This window comes from Mastigoproctus giganteus, chromosome 6 (assembly GCF_048544385.1).
Source record: "Mastigoproctus giganteus isolate SK-2022 chromosome 6, ASM4854438v1, whole genome shotgun sequence".
Taxonomy (NCBI): domain Eukaryota; kingdom Metazoa; phylum Arthropoda; class Arachnida; order Uropygi; family Thelyphonidae; genus Mastigoproctus; species Mastigoproctus giganteus.
The window spans coordinates 194,871,340-194,890,195 of record NC_143580.1 but is presented as its reverse complement, the minus strand read 5'-3'; the positions used below and the strand labels follow the sequence as shown (position 1 = coordinate 194,890,195).

The 18,856-nt window shown below is 36.9% G+C and overlaps 2 protein-coding genes across 6 annotated transcripts in view; one reads left to right on the top strand and one right to left on the bottom strand.

Moving 5' to 3' along the window:
• The window catches only part of Coq6 (ubiquinone biosynthesis protein COQ6, mitochondrial), a 143,468-nt gene extending 136,299 nt beyond the window's left edge, over positions 1–7,169 (top strand). For both annotated transcript variants that reach the window (XM_090375600.1, XM_090375597.1), the window contains exon 12: positions 7,040–7,169. In XM_090375600.1, coding sequence (XP_090231726.1) covers positions 7,040–7,111 — 72 coding nt within the window. In that variant the 3' untranslated portion in view covers positions 7,112–7,169. The remainder of the gene's footprint in view (positions 1–7,039) is intronic.
• A 1,301-nt stretch (positions 7,170–8,470) lies between these two features.
• The window catches only part of LOC150084851 (uncharacterized), a 231,879-nt gene continuing 221,493 nt past the window's right edge, over positions 8,471–18,856 (bottom strand). For all 4 annotated transcript variants that reach the window (XM_090376645.1, XM_090376646.1, XM_090376648.1 and 1 more), the window contains exons 9-10: positions 15,029–18,349; positions 8,471–8,930 (exon numbers count right to left, since the gene is read on the bottom strand). In XM_090376645.1, coding sequence (XP_090232771.1) covers positions 15,692–18,349 — 2,658 coding nt within the window. In that variant the 3' untranslated portion in view covers positions 8,471–8,930; positions 15,029–15,691. The remainder of the gene's footprint in view (positions 8,931–15,028; positions 18,350–18,856) is intronic.

Sequence of the window (18,856 nt, the reverse complement as noted above, 5' to 3'; positions counted from 1 at the left end):
TCGTGTTCCGAAAGACATTTTCCGAGCTGTCTCCCAGTTTCCCCAATGTAGCAGCTAGTGCAATCACGGCAAGAGATGCGGTAGACCAGACCACTTTGTAATGTGGCAAATGGTGTTTTCACTTTAGAGATGAGCAATCGTAACTTTCTGCCTGGGAGTTGTACGCATTTTATCCCATGTAATTTTAGGACCCTAGAAACCTGTTGCGATAGGTTTGGGTAGTATGGGATAAAGGTGCTTGCAGTTGTCATTACTTTGCATGTTTCTGTTGGTCGCTACATGGCCATGTGTCTGCAGGTCATGCCTGTCAAGGGTATTGATGGGATAGCCACACCCCGTAAGATCTGCCTTGACTTTAGCAATTTTGGCGTGTGTCTCATCTACAGTCTGGTCTTGGCGCATTATAGCCCTAGTTGCTAATGCACCAATAAAATCCAAATCAAATCAAATCTCATCTACAGAACTAGAGTGAGTCCAGGCATGAGTTATCAAAGTTCATGCAGATGGCTATGCGCGTGTGCTGACCGGAAGTTGGTAAATTGGCCAGCACACATTGGTTTACGATAGACAGTTGTCTTCAAGCGCATGTCCTCGCAGCGGACAAGGATGTCTAAGTATGGTATAGTGTTGTCCGATTCTAGTCCAATGGTGAATTTTATGAAAGGCGACAGAGAATTGAGGTGGTCTAAGAGTCGGTCACCCAAATTTCTGGGGATAACCACAAACACATCATCCAGGTAGTGACAACACCAAAAGGTAATGGGATCTGGTACATTCGTAAATGCATGACCCTCTAATTCCTCCATCGCGATATTTGCCGTGACTGAAGTAACTGGGGAACCCATGGCTGTGCCGTGTACCTGTTGGTAAATGGAGTTGTTGAAAATAATTGCACCACCTGTTAAGCACAGTCTGAGGGTGGTGGAGATATCGTCTGGTGTGAGTTGTTCGCTGCCAAGGGTTTAGTCATTATCCAAGAGTTGCTTTGCACATGTGATGTTTGGAGGTGAAAAGTGAAACTACATCAAAGATGCCATGATTTGACCTTATGAGATGGATAGGGTTCGGATCTGTTCTATAAATTCACTACTGTTGGTGGTCTTGCCTAATAGGGGAGAAAGGAGCCCCGAGACAAACTTTGCTAATTCCTAACTCGGTGAGCCACAACAGGAGACAATGTGTTGTAATGGTATACCTTCTTTGTGAACCTTCGGTAGTCCGTAGAATTGTGGAATCTGGCAGACGGAAGTACGGAGCAATTACATGTGGATTCTGTTATTTTCTTCTGTTTAAACCAACTGTTGACGAGGATGTTCACTTTCGACTCCCATCGTTCCAAGGCTTTGATGGGAGGAGCAGTTAAGTGTTGGTAAACAGAAGTGTCTTGCAATAGCAGCAAGGCTTTTGTCTCGTAATCTGATTCATTACAACTGTTCGATGTCCTTTAACTACCGGTAGGATAACAATGGATGAGTCTTGTTTCAATGTCTTAAGGACAGAAATTTGTTTGCAGGTGAGATTGGAAGAAGCAGGGCAAGCATGGTGCAAAATTGCTGCAGTTTTTAGGCAAATTTCATGCCACTTCTGTGGCGAAACGTGTTAAACATGCTTCTACGCCTAAGGCAATATCAGTGATTGGTGGGTTTTTTTGGGAGAACAGCAAATTTCACACCCAGTCAATAGGTCTACTTGTTCTGTAGATAACTGTTTGTTGCTCAAGTTCAATACAAATTGTGTGCAACTTGTGGAAGGGGTATTATGCTGATGCCGAAATTCACGGGACTCGCCAATTAAAACAGCAAACTTACGTTTTTGACGTGTACAGTAGCGTTCAGATTCTCTGATGGCTTGGAAGCACAATGTATTGATTATATCAGTGTAAACAGGATCAGGAACTAAACTTCTAAGTTTGACTAGCAGGGCTGCTTTACTCATTGAAATTTTGTAAATCTCAAAGACAGCCAATCAGGGTCTTGTAGCTGAAGTTTTGACAGGCACGTTGCGTACATTGGTTAGGAAACGGTGATTTGTAGAGAAATCCTTTTGGGATGATTTTGTTTGATTTGTACCTCTGAGATGTTCTATGCCACCGGCTATAAAGATGAAATTCTTTTGCAGTTTCACGACTATGTCGTATGTTTGTTGGCCAAGAATAGTTCAAATATGATTAAAGAGGTCAGTGTGCTCTGGATTCATTATTAATATCGAATTACTGTGGACACAGAGCGAAACAGAGACAGAATAAATTATGACAAGTTTAATAATAGGAAAACACATACATATATTAGATTAGATACATACAAAAAGCTTCCGGTTGTTTTTGTCAACCTTCCTCAGTCAAACTGACAGTTAAGAGTGGAACATGAGGGCACGTACTGCCAATCATGTACATGAACTGCGTGATTAATTGTTCGATGTTGAAGCCTGTGGACGTTGCTAGCATTTGTCATTAATCTGAACCCTATCCATCTCACAAGATCAAATCATGGCATTTGATGTAATGTCACTTTTCACCTCCATCCCAGTAGAACTTGCTATCACATATGCAAAGCAACTCTTAGATAACGACCAAACCCTTGGCAGCAGAACCGAACTAACACCAGACAATATCTCCACCGCCCTCAGACTGTGCTTAACAGGTGGTGCAATTATGTTCAACGACTCCATTTACCAACAGATACACGGCACAGCCATGGGTTCCCCAGTTACTTCAGTCACGGCAAATATCGCGATGGAGGAATTAGAGGGGCGTGCATTTACGAATGTACCAGATCCCATTACCTTTTGTTGTTGCTACCTGGATGATGTGTTTGTAGTTATCCCTAGAAATTCGGGTGACCGACTTTTAGACCACCTCAATTCTCTGTCGCCTTTCATAAAATTCACCATCGAGCTAGAATCAGACAACACCATACCATACTTAGACACCCTTGTCCGACGCCAGGACATGCGCTTTAAGACAACTGTCTATTGTAAACCAATGTGTGCTGGCCGATTTACCATTTTCCAGTCAGCACATGCACCTAGCCATCTGCACGAACCTTGCTAACTCCTGCCTGGACCCACTCTAGTGCTGTAGATGAGGGGCACGCCAAAATTGCTAAAGTCAAGGCAGATCTTACGAGGTGTGGCTATCCCATCAATACCCTTGACAGGTGTGACCTACAGACACATGGCCACGTAGCGACCAACAGAAACATCCAAGGTAATGACTCAACCACGAGCGTCTTTATCCCATGCTACCCAAACCTATCACAACATGATAGGGTCCTAAAATGACATGGGATAAAATGCGGACAATTCCCAGGCAAAAAGTTACGATCCCTCATCTCTAAAGTGAAAACACCGGTCCCACCTTACTACAAGGTGGCCAGTCTACCGCATCTCTTGCCATGATTGCAGTAGCCGCTACATTGGGGAAACTGGGAGAGGGCTCGGAAAACGTCTTTTGGAACACGAAAGAGCATTTCACTTAGCGGATGTAGAACACTCAGCTCTTGCCAAACACATTTGGGCAATCCACCACGACATTGACCCACACCACGGTTGTGATTGTGGATAGGTCCTGCCACTATTGACGACGTGCCTGGTTGGAGTTGTTGAACATCACATGCTCCCATACCTCGGTCAGCAGGAGCAGTGGATGTCCGGTCCACCCTATCATCGAAACAACAATTCTGATTAATGACAAACGCTGGCAACATCCCCATGCATCACAGCCACAGGCTTCAACATCCAACAATTAATCACACAGTTTGGGTTGGCACACGATTGGCAGTACATGCCCTCATGTTCCACTCTTAACTGTCAGTTTGACTGAGGAAGGTTGACAAAAACAACCAAAAGCTTTTTGGATGTATTTAATCTAATATAGGTATGTATTTTCCTGTTATTAAACTTGTCGTAATTTATTCTGTCTCTGTGTCCAGAGTAATTCGATATCCAGAGTGCACAGGCTTCTTTAACCATTTATACTTGATCTTTTCTAACACCTGTTCACATTTCCAGTAATTTTTAACTCATAACCAGTTATGCCAGTGTTTTTTGATGTAGCACCTATGTTCTCAGTTAAATTGGGTAAAACATTACCCCATTTATAACCTTAAAAAGTAATTCAACTTTGTCATTTTAATATCTTTACTTTTATGAATGCAACTGTGAAAAATATATTTTTAATTATTTTTTGAAAATAAAATGCCCTCTGGAGTGCTTTAGATATTTTTCATGGCCTCTCTTATTTGGGAGTTTTGAATATCTCTTTTATTATCCTGACTGACAGCAAATGAATGTCAATCAAAAAGACTTCAACAATTGCATATGCTGCTATAAATATAGAGTGCAGGCTTCAATAATTGGATGCAGGAAATTCTGCCAATTTTAACCCTGAATCAGTCATGTGGTGTTGATTCAAACCTGACAGTATTTCAGGAATTTGTGCTTCATCCACACAGCTGTTTAACTTTTAATAGCTGTTCTTAAAAATGTTTTATTTGAATTCTCAGCAGAAAATTTCAGAAATGTTTGTTAATTATTGCACAATTAAGAAAAATTCATAAGCAAGTTAAACCTAATTAAAAGCACATGTTCAGTTATTGATAGTAAATTCACTTTACTGCCACGCACTTTTCTCCAGGTGGTAACCCCCCTCTGGCTTTGTGTTATCAATGCATTGTCTGAAATCACTGTTGACACATGCACTTCATGTAGCAAGTGCTCCTTTTACTGACAAGCTGATGTCTAATCAAAGCACTTGCTGAAGAAAGCAGTTTGTAAATTTGCATTTGAGTACTGACAAGCCATAAGGAAGTTTTAATTTTCAAAAATTAATTAAATTTTTTTTAATACTGAACATTGATTTTTTACAGTGTTCAGAAAATATTAAAAATATCAATGGCATAAAAAAATGTAATTTTTAATTATTTTTTGGTGATTTTTCAAAGTATTGCATGCACAGAGGAATTTAAAATTTTCCCACAAGAGATGAGTTAAATTCATGTTTCTCAGCACGTGCATATACGGTAGTTATCAAGAATAGACTTAATTTGATCCTGGAATTTTCAATGGAGAAATTAAAGAAAATGCTAGATGAGAAGTATTGGGAGTTTCAGGTGTGTAAACAAATGGTAGACGAAGAGCATGGAATTGCTGCAAATGTGTGGTGTCTCATCCACCAGTATGAACAGGTGCACCTGTTCATATTCTCACTGGAAAGCAACACAGCTTTCAAACTTTTATTTGAACTGTCTATGAAACTATGCCTCTTCTGGATTGTAACTAATACCAGCTTCTTCATAAAGACTAATCAATACAGTAACACAGGGATTTTGCAGCAGCATAAAAATGTACATAAGTGACATATTTTTCTGTAAGTTGAAGTCTTACAACCACAATCCAAGTTTATTCCACTCTTAAATGAGATGTCTGGATTTCTACACTATTTCATTATACCCCTCACGGATCATCCGACTTTATGTGAAGAGGCTTCTGAGTTGTAATCCTAATTACCTGTTCACTAGATTCATCATCAGATTTTGAAGGCTCTCATAGAAGGCGGATTAGGAATTAGGTCTCCACTGTTTCGCAGTAGAGCAATAGAAGAAGAAAGGTTGGGATACGCTACAGCTTTTCTTCTGCAGACTTTGATATACCCACTATACAAAAGTAGCAGTCATGATGGTTTGTGTGTTCCTTCTTATTTAAGGTATAGCAAAAGGCACTTATGCCCTACCAGAAAACCACCTTTCTAATCTTCACCTGCAACTTGCCCTGACCAGCCCAGGCATTTGAAAATAGGTTTCGTAGTGTTGCAAAAGTTGGTGCCACTAACAATGTTTGAACCTATATAATATCTACAAACAGCAGAACAAGCTTGGAGATAACTTATACCTCTATTTGGCAGCTATAACAAACCAGAACAAATAAAAAAAAAATTAAATTAGCAGCCTCTCATATATATCACAGTACTGGCACATATTTATGTAAATACTTATAAATGTTGCAAAAACATAAAACCTCTGTCACCAATCAACACAGAATAAAGTATTAGCCATACAATCAAAGGAAGCCACAAGCTTATGCTACACTGACCAAAAAAAAAAAGTAAATACAAATTATGCACTTTTCTCATCACATAGTAACTATCCAGCTGACCTTTGAATTTCTTCAAACTGTCAGCCTGAACTACCTGCAGGGGCAACTTGTTCCAGTAATCAATGACTCGCTGGTTAAAAGAATTTCCTACAATCTAGTCTAAACCTTTTTCTCTATAATTTGAATTTATAGCCCCTTATTTTTGGAATTCTTTATAACAGTTAAAATTCCACCTTCATTCATTGAATTAACCCCTCTCAGGGCCTTATAAACCTTCCAAGGTGTCTGATTGCCAAGCTCTTTAGTCCACATAATCAGTTTTTCATTGTATGGTCACCATGCAAGTTGCCCTTCAACCCTTTCAAGAAGCTTAATGTTTTTTTTTCATCCTTAGTTGAATAAAAACATTTTTTGTTATATAATGTAAGCTACTAGTGTGATTTAAAAAATCGGAACCTTGCCTATTAATTTTAAAAATATATAAATTTATAATTATATGAACTCCTTTTTCATTATCTAATCAGCAACAATATTTATTCTGATTTGCAAATAAACAATCATTGTTAATGTCTATGTTAAATTTGCATATATGCTGTTGAGAAGTGAAATATTTGTGTGCAACGTGCCTTTGCCTGCATAATGCCAATTAATGCAGTACCATTGAAAATACTGATGCTAGGTCTATCAAAAATTGATTATTGCTAATTATTTAAGTTTGTAGTAATGAAATAATTTTTGTTAATTGCACAGAGCTTTTTTTTTTTAAATTCAATTAATAATGTTAAAGCAAAAAAAAAAAAAACAAACACAAGGAATGGGAAAGAACCCACTTTCTTTCTTGGTAATAAAAAGGTACATCTGAACAATCTGCATAATCTATTTATAGAATTCTTTAGCCACAAGAATGAAATAAAACAGATTAAGAATTTTTTTTTTTTTTTTTGAGCAGTATCAAGACAGGAGGAAAATAGTGATTGCTCAGTATTCTACTGGTGGCAACAATAATGAAGCCAGATTGTGATATTCTTGAGAGCTTAGATATCAGGAATGTTATCCTTGATTCGCCATTCTGTGAAACATCTGTACCAATTACTGCTAAATTAGATATTCAAAGAAATATAAACTGTGATATATACATCACAAAACAGGAGATATACCTGTATCAGCAGTATATTTGTCTGCTCCTTGACTAAAACAAGTGTTAAATCTTTGATATCACAAAAAATTTTAAGTATATTACATTCTTATTAAAATAGCATTTAAGCATTGCACATGATTAGCACAACATTCCAGTTATTGTGCACACGTGTGTAAATACTTCAATTACTTTGATTATGAAATGCTAAACAAACATAGCAAATTTAGGATATATTTACATATTATATTGATTCATAATCAAATTAAAATTATTCTTATTCCTAAAATAGCATTTAAGCTATTTTAATAAAATTTTAATTAGCCTTAATAAAATAAATTCTGATTAATAAAAAAGTGCAGTATGGATAAACTTCTACATTTTGATCTATGCACTACAAACAACAAGTAACTGCACATATATGTATGTTAATACATATATATGCCTGTTTTTATGTGTGTGTGTGTGTGTATATATATATATACCCACATATTTTGGCTCTATAAAATAATATCAAACTACAAATAAGATTTTGACACAATTTTACAAAGATTTTTAACTTCGGTAAAGGCAGTTTCATAATTGGACATAATCAGTTAATTTAATACAAAGTACAAATTAAAATTTGGTTAAGTTTATCAGACAATGCTCTTTTGATTTAAATATTTTAAAATTCTGTAACTGCAGGAATCATATTTTGGTGTTTTCACAAGTTGAATAATTTCTGAAAGTTGATGTGTCAAGGCATTTACAGATCAAATGTAATTTGAAATTTTACATTAAAATTAAACATAGCAAAAATACAGTGTGCACCAGACAAACTTTTCTCTTGAGTTAATTTTCTGCATTTGGTGCACAAGTACACAATACTTTAAAACGACTGTACAGTAAAATATTTACAAATAAATATAGAGCTACTAACAATCAGATATTAAAAATCTAGTCAACCAATATAACCAGCTGCCTCCCCAGTTAGTTTCTTCCAAACAAAATACTACATCTGTAGTAGTAATTGGCTGTGATGGACTCAATCAAAACAAACTTATTTCCAAAACCCTTCTCACACAAAGACTACCAAAATCTTTGATCCATAATATTCATGCTAGCATATCATATGATAACACATGTAACACCATCCATTGTACAATCTGGAAATCCAATTCTTTATGAGCATGTTCATAAATAAAAATCGATATACAGTTTTTTTAAAAAAAAATAAATAAAAAAAAAAAAAGACAAACCTGAGTAGGGCAAATAAAGTGGAAGGAAATGCAGTGAAAAAATATCTGACTATAATACGAATAGAAATTCAGCTCCATGAAGAATTAAAAAGCTTGTGGGCTAGATGTGTATCTACTAAGGAGAGTAGAAGAGGCAATTTATTATCACTGTGTTCCTCTGTTGGAACTTATATGTAATTGTGTATTTTCTTGGTGAAGAACAAGTGACTAGATATTGTCTATTAATAATAATACTAAATTAAACAGTTTTTCCAAGGCAACCGTTTGTATTTGACAGTATTTTTGTATGGCTAAGTACATCCTCTTTGCATCACAGGTGTTGCATCAAGATTGATAGCCATCTACTCTTTAACTTTCAGACTACCAGCATATTACCATTCAATAAACTAAAACTGCTGCCTCATGAGGATTCACTCCCTGTCATTGGCAAATCTTTTCGAGTCAATGGGCGATATCGTCGACGGCTAAGAAAAAAGAAAAATTTTTTATAAACTATTCTGCATATGTTAATGAACAATTTTTTGTTTTAATTAAGAAAATACTGTGAACTACAATGTAATTTTTGATAGTGGAGCTTAGTTCGGACAAGTAAAACTAATAGAATAATGGTTTAAAAATCACCCCACAAGTAGTGTTATCTATTAACAACAAAACCCAATATGCAGGAGTTAATATAAATTTGAAATGACTTATTTATTAAATACTTTTATACAGATATATACAGTAATAATAATAAGTAGTAGAAATGTCCACCTTGTGCACATACACATGTGCCTTGCCATATTGCACCACTCACCACAAGATCTAGTTTCAGTTACCAACACCAGCTTAAATGTTTTGTTTAAGGTCTTCCAGTGATTGTGGATTATTGCTACAGAAACTTTCTTTTAATGTTCCCTACAAAAAAAAAATAATAATAATAATCTAGAGGTTGCAGAATGTAGTGTCAAAAAACCTTTTGAAAGAATGCACCCACCAAATGTTTTTCTTCCAATGGATTCAGAGTCAAATTGGCTTTATATGAGGGGGTAGCACCATTTTCTTGGAATTAGCAGTATCTTTCATCTTCTAACAAAGCAACAAATTATGTAAAAATCTCCTGGTATCATACAGCATTTAATGTTTCATTGAAAAACACTGAATGGTATACTTTACTGATATTTCACTACTTTTCAATTTTAGTGGGTGCATGGATTTTTCAAAAATAGTGAGGGGAAATTCACAGACCTTGAGATGTGATTATTCTGGCTGTTTATATGACCAGACAGGTCAAACCATGGCTCAGAGAGAAAAACATGGTTTTTATTGATTTCATTACACAATATAAAATTCAAAGATGTGACATCTTCACAATGGTGGGACTGTTAGTAACCCCAGGTATAACTCCCATGTGCAAATCTTGTAATACGGTTTTAGTATACTGGAGGTGACCACGCAGGTGCAAACCAGTGTAAACAGGGATCAAGGTGTGGTGCCCACACCACACAGAGTAATGCCACCCCCCTCTGTGCTAGATGACTTTCATCAACCAATGCAATACCACCACTACACTTATCAGAGGCTTGAAGTAGTGGAACCCATGTTTAGTCTCCAGAGCAAAGCTCGGGTAACCCCCATATCTTCCATCATGCAGTATGATTAGTGCAGTATAATATGGTAATAGTTCCCGTGGCATCAGTTATATTTGGTACTTATAGTACACCAGCTTCCATGGAGTTTTTCTAGGAAATTATTTTAAGCACAATCACCACCACTGCATATGATGTACTATTCACTTTCAAACAGTATTGTACAAAGTTTCTCATGTTTTTTGTACCCTTTCCACAGAAATGGAAAGTGATTAATAAATTAGAGTTCATTGAATTTCACATCATAAATGACTAAATATTCTTTTAACAGCATGGAGCACGGGTATATCAAGAAATGGAAATTTATTAATGTTCTGCATGGCCACTCAGACTTCATGAGCAGCAGTAGTCATTTATGGAAATTAGTGAAATAATCAGCACTTCAACCTGTGTGCAGTGTAATGAGAATAATCCAATTCTTTAAGAAATTAAAGGCAGATCACATTCCATACACCAATTTCCATAAATTACTACTACTACTGCTGCTGCTGCGACTGGCTATGCAGAACATTAAAAAATTAGAGGGAATACCTTTAGTAAAAGAATTCCCTCATTTTCCTCTCAGGGGGAACTCAAAAAATTAATGAGGATTAGGTTTTTTTTGTTTGTTTTAGTATTTGCACTGAGGCAAAACTAAGGCTATAGCATTGGTGTATTGCATCTGTAAATTATGTGTAATCTAGTCACCCTACTTGTTTGCTGGATGAAAAAATATCAATTTATTATTAATTAATTCTAACTCATTTTAATATCAATAAGGATTAGGTTCATTTGTTTATTTTTTTAGTATCTGCATCCATAAACTATTTGTAATCTATGGACACTATTCACTGGATGGAAAACCAGCTATGGGGGGGGGGGAGGTTCATAAAAGAATGAACACTATAGCAGCATTTGCCCCTCTGCTGTAAATACCATATACAGAGATGGTTCCTGACTTATATGTAAGGATTTGGGTAATCAATCCTATACATCGGGTTTTATGAACATCAGGATCATAAAAAATCATGTAAACAGGCACTGGTGGTGTCAGCATATGACTGATTAAGTCTTCTTTCACATGAACCATAAATATGGAATACATACAATACTAGTAGGAACCATAAATTAGAATTTTACAACGAACATCACAAACCTTGATTCCTAGTTCTGGCTTGCCTATGTCAATTGACAGTCCCATTTAAATGGGTAGTTGTATTAGTATGCTGGCTAATTAATACTAAATGACAAGGAGGGTGATAAAACAGTCTTGTGAAACTAACCATATTTTTATACACATACTTACAGAGAGTTAAGTGCATAGCAGCTTCCCCCAGCATAATGATCCATCCTCTCAAAAACTGCCATTCCTTTTATAGTGTAAACTGGCAAAGAACTATTTCTTGCTTTTGAATTTAATAATGAAGAGACATTACACACACGTCTGGATAATGGGTCTAGAGTAAGCTTGCTTTGTGTGTTTAAGATTGCTTTCATCGGAAGTTATTTTTCTTGGGGAGTTCAATGTCTTATTTCAAAAGTTCTTTGAATGTTTCAGCACCTTTGTTGTAAAGTGCTTTGATGGTTCCACTTCACGACATCCTGGCAACCTCTCGGGGTTTCAGCTCTACACCATGTGAATCAAGGAATTTTAACATCTTTGGCATCACCCTCAAGGTCTGGTTGGTGAGCAAGATCAACAACTCTAGTGGGCGTCTCCCCAATTGTAACCTTGAACCCATGAAAGGTGTTGAGAAACTGAAAATACAGCTTCTTCCGAATGCCACTCGAGTTCATTGGCTTGATCTCATCCCAAGCTATTGCAATGTTGTTTATAGCATCACAGATGTTATAGCCCTTCCAGAAATCCTTCAAGGTAATGCCATCCATGTCTATACCTCAGATAGCTTGAGCTATAGACATGGATAGCATGCCACGAGGGTTGTTATAACTCCCCAATTCACTAGTTGCAGCACTGATGTGCTGCAACAATTCATCCAACTGTAAAGGATGGCAAGGAGCACGCAGGATTTTGAAGCCTTTTTCCTGGCAGTAGTCCAACTGACTGATGAAATGATGCTCAAAATACACACTTCAAATATGGTAACTGTAACCAAAACCTTTCACTTTGACATCCATATAACTTGAAACACAATTACACTGCATCTTTTTAATTCTCTGCTACCCTGAGTGTAGTACCACACATATTTTAACAATAAATAGACTCTTACACCAACCATGAAAATAAACTGGATTAAAAGCGATAAAAATGATAAAAATCTGGAGCTTTCGGAAGCCTCGGCTTCCTTCCTCAGCAGTAACAAAACCTCCTGCAGCACGTACTTGTATAACAAAGCTCACGGTACTTATACATGTGGTTCAGTCTGCACATGGTCTGAACTGGAAGCGGAAACAGCTCGGGAATGTGTCAAGCAAAACTGTTCATCTGTACTTAGGATGCATATGCATACCTCTGTCCCTATTCATAATATTGTGGTCGGATGAACAGATTCATAGGCTCTCGAGCCATTTATGGTTCCAGAACCCATGCGCTCGATCCACAATAACCGCATCCTCTGGGGAGATTTGATGCAAGGATTTCATCATAGTTTTAATGGTTTGTACGAAAAAAAAAAAAAAAAAAAAAAAGAAAAAAAACCCATTAAAACTATGACGAAATCCTTGACCATTTTAGTTCTTTAGTTTTGATAAGGATGTCCTTTACTTGAGTTTGCTGCCTAATCCATGTGTTTCTCTTCTTATCTAACAGTCTGATTTCCAATATAATTTGTTCCATTCTTCGCTGTGCAGTTCTCAGCTTTTCTTCCATTCTTTTGGTGAGTGCCCTTTTGGTGAGATTATGGAAGTTTCACTTCCATAAGTCATGATGGGGAGTATACATTTGTTCATTATTTTACGTTTCAGACAAACTGGGATATTGCTCTTCAATATGCGACTATATTTCCTGAATGCTATCCATCCAAATTTTATTCTTCTCTTAACTTCCAGCCATTTATCATTATTACAGCTAATAACTTGTCCCAGATAAGTATATGACTCCACCTTTTCAATTACTGCTCCTTCAATCATTATTTCCCTTTCTGTGGCATACTTGTTCATCATTACTTTTGTTTTAGCCATATTCATCTTTAGTCCAAAATCCTTACTAAATGTGCATAACTGATTAAGATTTTCCTCTAATTTTTTGGGATTGTGGCTTATGACCACATTGTCTTCTGCAAATCATAAATAGTTTTTTTTTTTTGTTTTTTTGTTTTTTTTTTTGGGGGGGGGATGCCGGAAACTTTGCTCTAGAGACTAAACATGGGTTTCACCACTTCAAGCCTCCAATAAGCAAAGTGGTGGTATTTCACCGGTTGATGAAAGTCATCTATCTCCATTCACATTGACTCCTTTCTGCGACCAGGCTAATCTTCAGAAAGCTTCCTCAAGGGCAGCAGGAAACAACTTCGGAGATATTGTGTCTCCTTGTCGAACTCCTTTCCCAATTTTCAATTTGCTACTATCTTTGTCTAGTGTAATAAAGGAAGTAGCATTCTCATATATTTTCTTCAAAATCATAATATACGGGGTATCTATGCCTTGTCTTTCCAGTGCCCGAAACATTGCCTTATGCTGTATAGAGCCTTTTCATAATCCACAAACCAGGCAGAATGGTGTTTTTTTTATTAATTTGCTTTCTCCATTAGCTGTGATATTACATGAAGGTGATCAATAGTTGAGAATTCTGTCCTAAAGCCAGCTTGCTCTCTTTCGGTTAATTCTCATCAAGTATTCTTTCTAATCTGTTAGTAATGACCTTTGTGAACAACTTATAGATGTGGGATAACAAGCTAATTGGTCTATAATTTCTAATTTGTCTCCTTTCTTATGCAGCAAAACTGTGATTGCATTATTCCACTCCTTAAGCATTACACCTTTTCTAATGCACTTTCTAATGCCCACTATATACAGACCTCCAAGCGAGGTTGGAGGGAAGGACACTTGCTCTCACACAGCTCACGGTAGTGGAGCTTTGTAATGATTTTATTTTATTTGACAGCTTTAAGTATGTTAAAAATTGTATTCAAGCAGACCTGTTCACTAAATAGGGTGACCTACCTCCTTGTGGTGGGGATAGAGACGCTGTCCCAAATGTGAGGCCAAATGGTTGTTCTATATAATTGTTATTTCAACTTTGAATTGATTAGTGTTGAATGTTTTGTTGTATTGTTATTTAGTTAATAACTTAACTAACCTTAGAAAAAGGTTTGACATGCAAGTCACAGCTGAGAACCAGTTGCAAGTGGGCAGAAGCCCGGGCAGCAACTAGAAAAAAGGTTCATTCAAATGACGCCGGAATATGGCCATCCTACCAAGATACTCACTCATTACTATATGCTTCATTCATCTCTTTAACTGCTTCCGATGCATTTAAGCCCTATCTGACAGAATAACGAATCACATATTGCTGTTCAATCTGCTGTTCAATTTGACACGATACTTGCTTCAAAAAGTCAGTGACAGATGGCTAAAAAAACTCTTTGCACACAACACTAGCTCGACAAGTACTAGAATACGAACACAGGAGTTGGCTCGGTAGAAATCAGGGAGAGCACCTCTAGTAGGAGTTATGGAAAGTTCATGTGGTAAACATAAAATCTTGTACCAGTCCGTGAATTAAATGATCACTCCTCATACATCAGGTAACCAATCTATGCTATACTATAATTTTACTATTTTTTCTGCAAAAAAAATGGATAAAAACTATGTTACGATAGAAGACATGCACAGAAAGTTGTTATGATGGTGAGACAGGAGAAGGGGGTCTAATCCAGTCAAAAAGATATAGTCTCCATAGTAAATTTAGAGTTTGTAAATATATCTAAGTTTGATATTTAAACTAAAATTGTTAAACAATTTTTTATTTAAAGAAAATTTTAGGTTTAAATTACCTTGGAGGCACACTACTAGTAGTAGATGATGAATCAGCTGGCTTTTGAATTATGGACTTTTCTTCTTTTATTCTTAACATCACAGGCTTGCATTTCTTTTGCTTCATCATTCCACTGTTGTAAAAGTGGAAAAGATGAGGAAACGGGATTATACATTGGCTTCCCATTTTTATTTACTACTATTGAGCCTTTTATTGAAGATGGACTCACTATATCTTGCAATTCGTTTACTGAACTATTTTGATAATGATCATAGAGGTGGCCATCAGAATCGGATAAACGTTGCCTCATCCTTGGCCTTGGAATGCGTGACTCTACAAATAAGGAAGTAGGGCGATGTCTTCGTCTATAGTGCCTTGCTCTTGAATCTGACTCTCTACATATCCTTTCTTCAGGTCCATCACTTGGCCTCCGAGAAAGTGGAAATCTCTCTTTTCTATACCTATAATCCCAACTGAGCTCCGAATGCATATAACATTCCTTTTACCAACAACTTCATCACTTGGGATTTTCTGATCAGCATCCTCTGAATCTTCTCTTGAACTTGATGTGCTTCTACTACCAGGTACAGTGCACACACCAGAGATATGTAAAGCAGACACGTGACCATTATTTTGTAAACTTTCACAAAGTCGATGGCATTCCACCTGAGGTGGTACATGTTCAGCTGATGAATTTGGAAGATTGACCTGGACTGTCATTTTTACAAAAAATTCCAGTGTGATTTAAGAATCTCCTATCTGGGCTACACCCGTTTTTTTGCCATCTATTTAAACACTGGCTTTTATCATCAAACAGAGACTTAGGTCTCTGTTTTACTCCAGACAATTCCATATCTGAAAATCTCCGTTTATCTGGACTATAGCTATTCTCTCTTGACCTGGAAAAATCATGATTTTTATCATCTGTTGAAGACCTTGGTCTTCTTTTAGATTCTCTGACATTTCTTCTTTTAGAACGTCCCTTTTCATTAAAACCACGTTTTTTTATTCTCCAGCTAGCTGAATCACTTTCTGGACTTGATTCTCTTCTTGTATCCATCACTTTGATAGGAATTCGTGATGGTACAACATCGTCAGGGGGTGCACCACTTTCAGCATGCATTTCATTCACTGGAGTTGTTTGAACCATTGAGTCCTGCTGGCTTACTGAATTGGCATTTATGTTTGCTTCTGCATTGCATCCTGCAGAAACACAAAACTGATTCTTTTCAATATCATCACTAATTTCTTGAGTACCCTGAGTAATACGATTTGTAACTTCTTTATGCATATCCTTTAAAGAATGCCTTTCGTTTTCAGTATCTGAAATATCAATTTGACTTAATTTTTCTTTCAATTCTTCTAAATCTTTAAGTGAATCAATGTTTTGGCCTGGAAAAGGAGATTCTCTACTCAATTCACTCTGTGTGTTGGGAATTTCTGATAATTTATAATGAAGTGATAAAACTGGCAGAATTCCAGGGTCATCTCCATTCTCTTCTTTTGGAGGTGTTTCAAATTCTTCTTTAGATCCCTCTTCCTCTACATCCTCAGAATTTTTTGGAAGTCCCCTCAGAAATGTACTTTTTGAAAGAAAACTACCTTCCTGCAACCCACCAACAGAATCTTCTTTTTCTTCTGGCTGTGGTGCATCAAAATATACTGATGGCTCATCAGCATGGAACTTTGCTGTTTCTGTCATTGGGGTTAGTGGCGATTGTCTCTCAAGGGTTGGGCTTTCTAATTCCAATTTGATTACTGTCCCAACCTTCTGACTTGGCTCCCACTCTATGGATGTAATTATCAACTTGTTTGTAGCCCGGCTTTCAGTAGGCTTAATGGAACCAGGATGTTCAAAGCTGGATCTTTTCAACAACCTTCGTTGATGACAGTCATCTATCTGGCCATATTTATTAGCATGAAAGCCATCCACATTCTTATTAGGCATTTCTTCTAACTCTAAATTTTCTCCTGATTCTTTCCTCTTGCACATTGAGTCTGTGTCTGTAGAAACCTGTGTTTTTTTTTCTTGGGCTCTGTTAGATACTGATGCTGGTATTTCAACAGAGTGACGTCTTGCAGCTACAAGTTTCTTTTCTTCTTCAGAAACATGCAAATGAATAAATGGCAAGGATGCTCTTCTTTCATCTTTCTGTTCATTTTCCTCTGTTGGCAGCTTTGTTTCTAGATTTTTAACAGCTTCTTTAACATTTGCTTCAGAAGCAGCATGCAATTTTAAGGGTGAACCTGGATTTGAACGCAAGTGAAGAGCAATATCAGGACAACTCCAAACTCTGGATAATCCTTCAACAACTTGTTCCAAGACTGGGAATCGTTTGGTACAAGGACAATCACAACCTTCCCCTTCTTCAGTTTCCATAACAGGTGTTATAGCATCACATGTAAGCTTGACTGGCTGAGATACTGCTCTACGAACAGGACGCCGGCGTATTCTCCAGTATAATCTCATTAATCTGTTTTTTCCCTCATACACTGGTACTTTTTGTTCTCCATCAGATAATTCCTTTATTTCCTTTCTTTTTTGATGTGCCTCTCTGTGAACATTAAATCTGTCTTGTGGACCTTGAGTGGTGCTCTCAACTGGAAGAGTATTTGGAGGAAATGGAGGCCAAAATTTTGATGGATATGGATGAGACCCGTGTGATGGAGATTCGTGTAGACTTGGTTTATGCTCTGGAGATGTTAAGTGTGCATTGTCTTCTAATTCATGATCTGTTTCTTCACTGTCATCAAAAGATACTTGCCATTTTGATGCTAGTGTCACTGCAGCAGCACCACCCTTTGTGACTTGCTGAAGTGCTGATATGTTATCATCATCGGCCATAGCAACTTGAGTTATTGAGATATCTCTTGTGTAGCGTGTTCTTCCAGCTGAATGAAATCTTCTGTGTCTATGCTCTCTTGGCTGTTGTTCTTTAAATTCTTTTTGGAGTTTTGGTTCTGTTGGTGGAGTGCTAATAGTTGGTGTTAGTTTACTCATATCGCTTTGGGTTGCCCTCATAAATTCAAATGTACAGTGACTAGTTTCTTGAGATCTGCCTCCATCTTTGTGTAAAGAGCTTCCAACATGACTAGGTGTCCTCATTTCTTCTCTGGTTCCAGCATTTTGTTGTTGAAAATGTCCTACTGTAATTTCTGGAAGTTCCTTGCATGCATTACGAAGTGGTGACCATTCTCCACCTTTTGCATTCTCTGTTTCCACTGCAACATCTACTTGCTGTGGTGGAACAGTTTCAGCTGCACAAGGTTTCGTGTTTGTTTCACCATTTTGCACTTTGACCTCCTCCTCCTCCTCCTCTTCCTCTTCTATTTCCATTTTCTATAGTGGGAAAAAAAGAAAAAGAAAAAAAAAAAAAAAAAGGTTAATATATTTTTTAATCCAGACTTAGGCATAGTCAAAATCTCAAACATCTAAGAGCCATTTTAACTCTATTAAATGAAAATAACTTTAATTTTTAATGGGAAGGACATGGAAAAAATTTACATTATTAAACTCCATTATTTATCACGTCATAATCCTATAAAAATAATAATAAGGCTGAATTCCATTCTAAATCAGGACTTTTTGTTCTGATTTAGAATGGAATTCAGCCTGTGTGTGTGTGTGTGTGTGTGTGTACATGTGTGCGTGTGAACCTATAGTACTTTGCATGGATTGAAGATTAAGAAGACACTTATTGACAGACTTCTTTGTAGATTGTAATTTTCAAGAAATATGTGTGAGGGGGGGGGCTGTTCCAGAAAATGGAAGTTGAAGCGATAAATGAGGAAGAAGAAAAGTTGGTTCTGTGAATTATCAATTAACCTGACTGCCCTCTTTTGAATG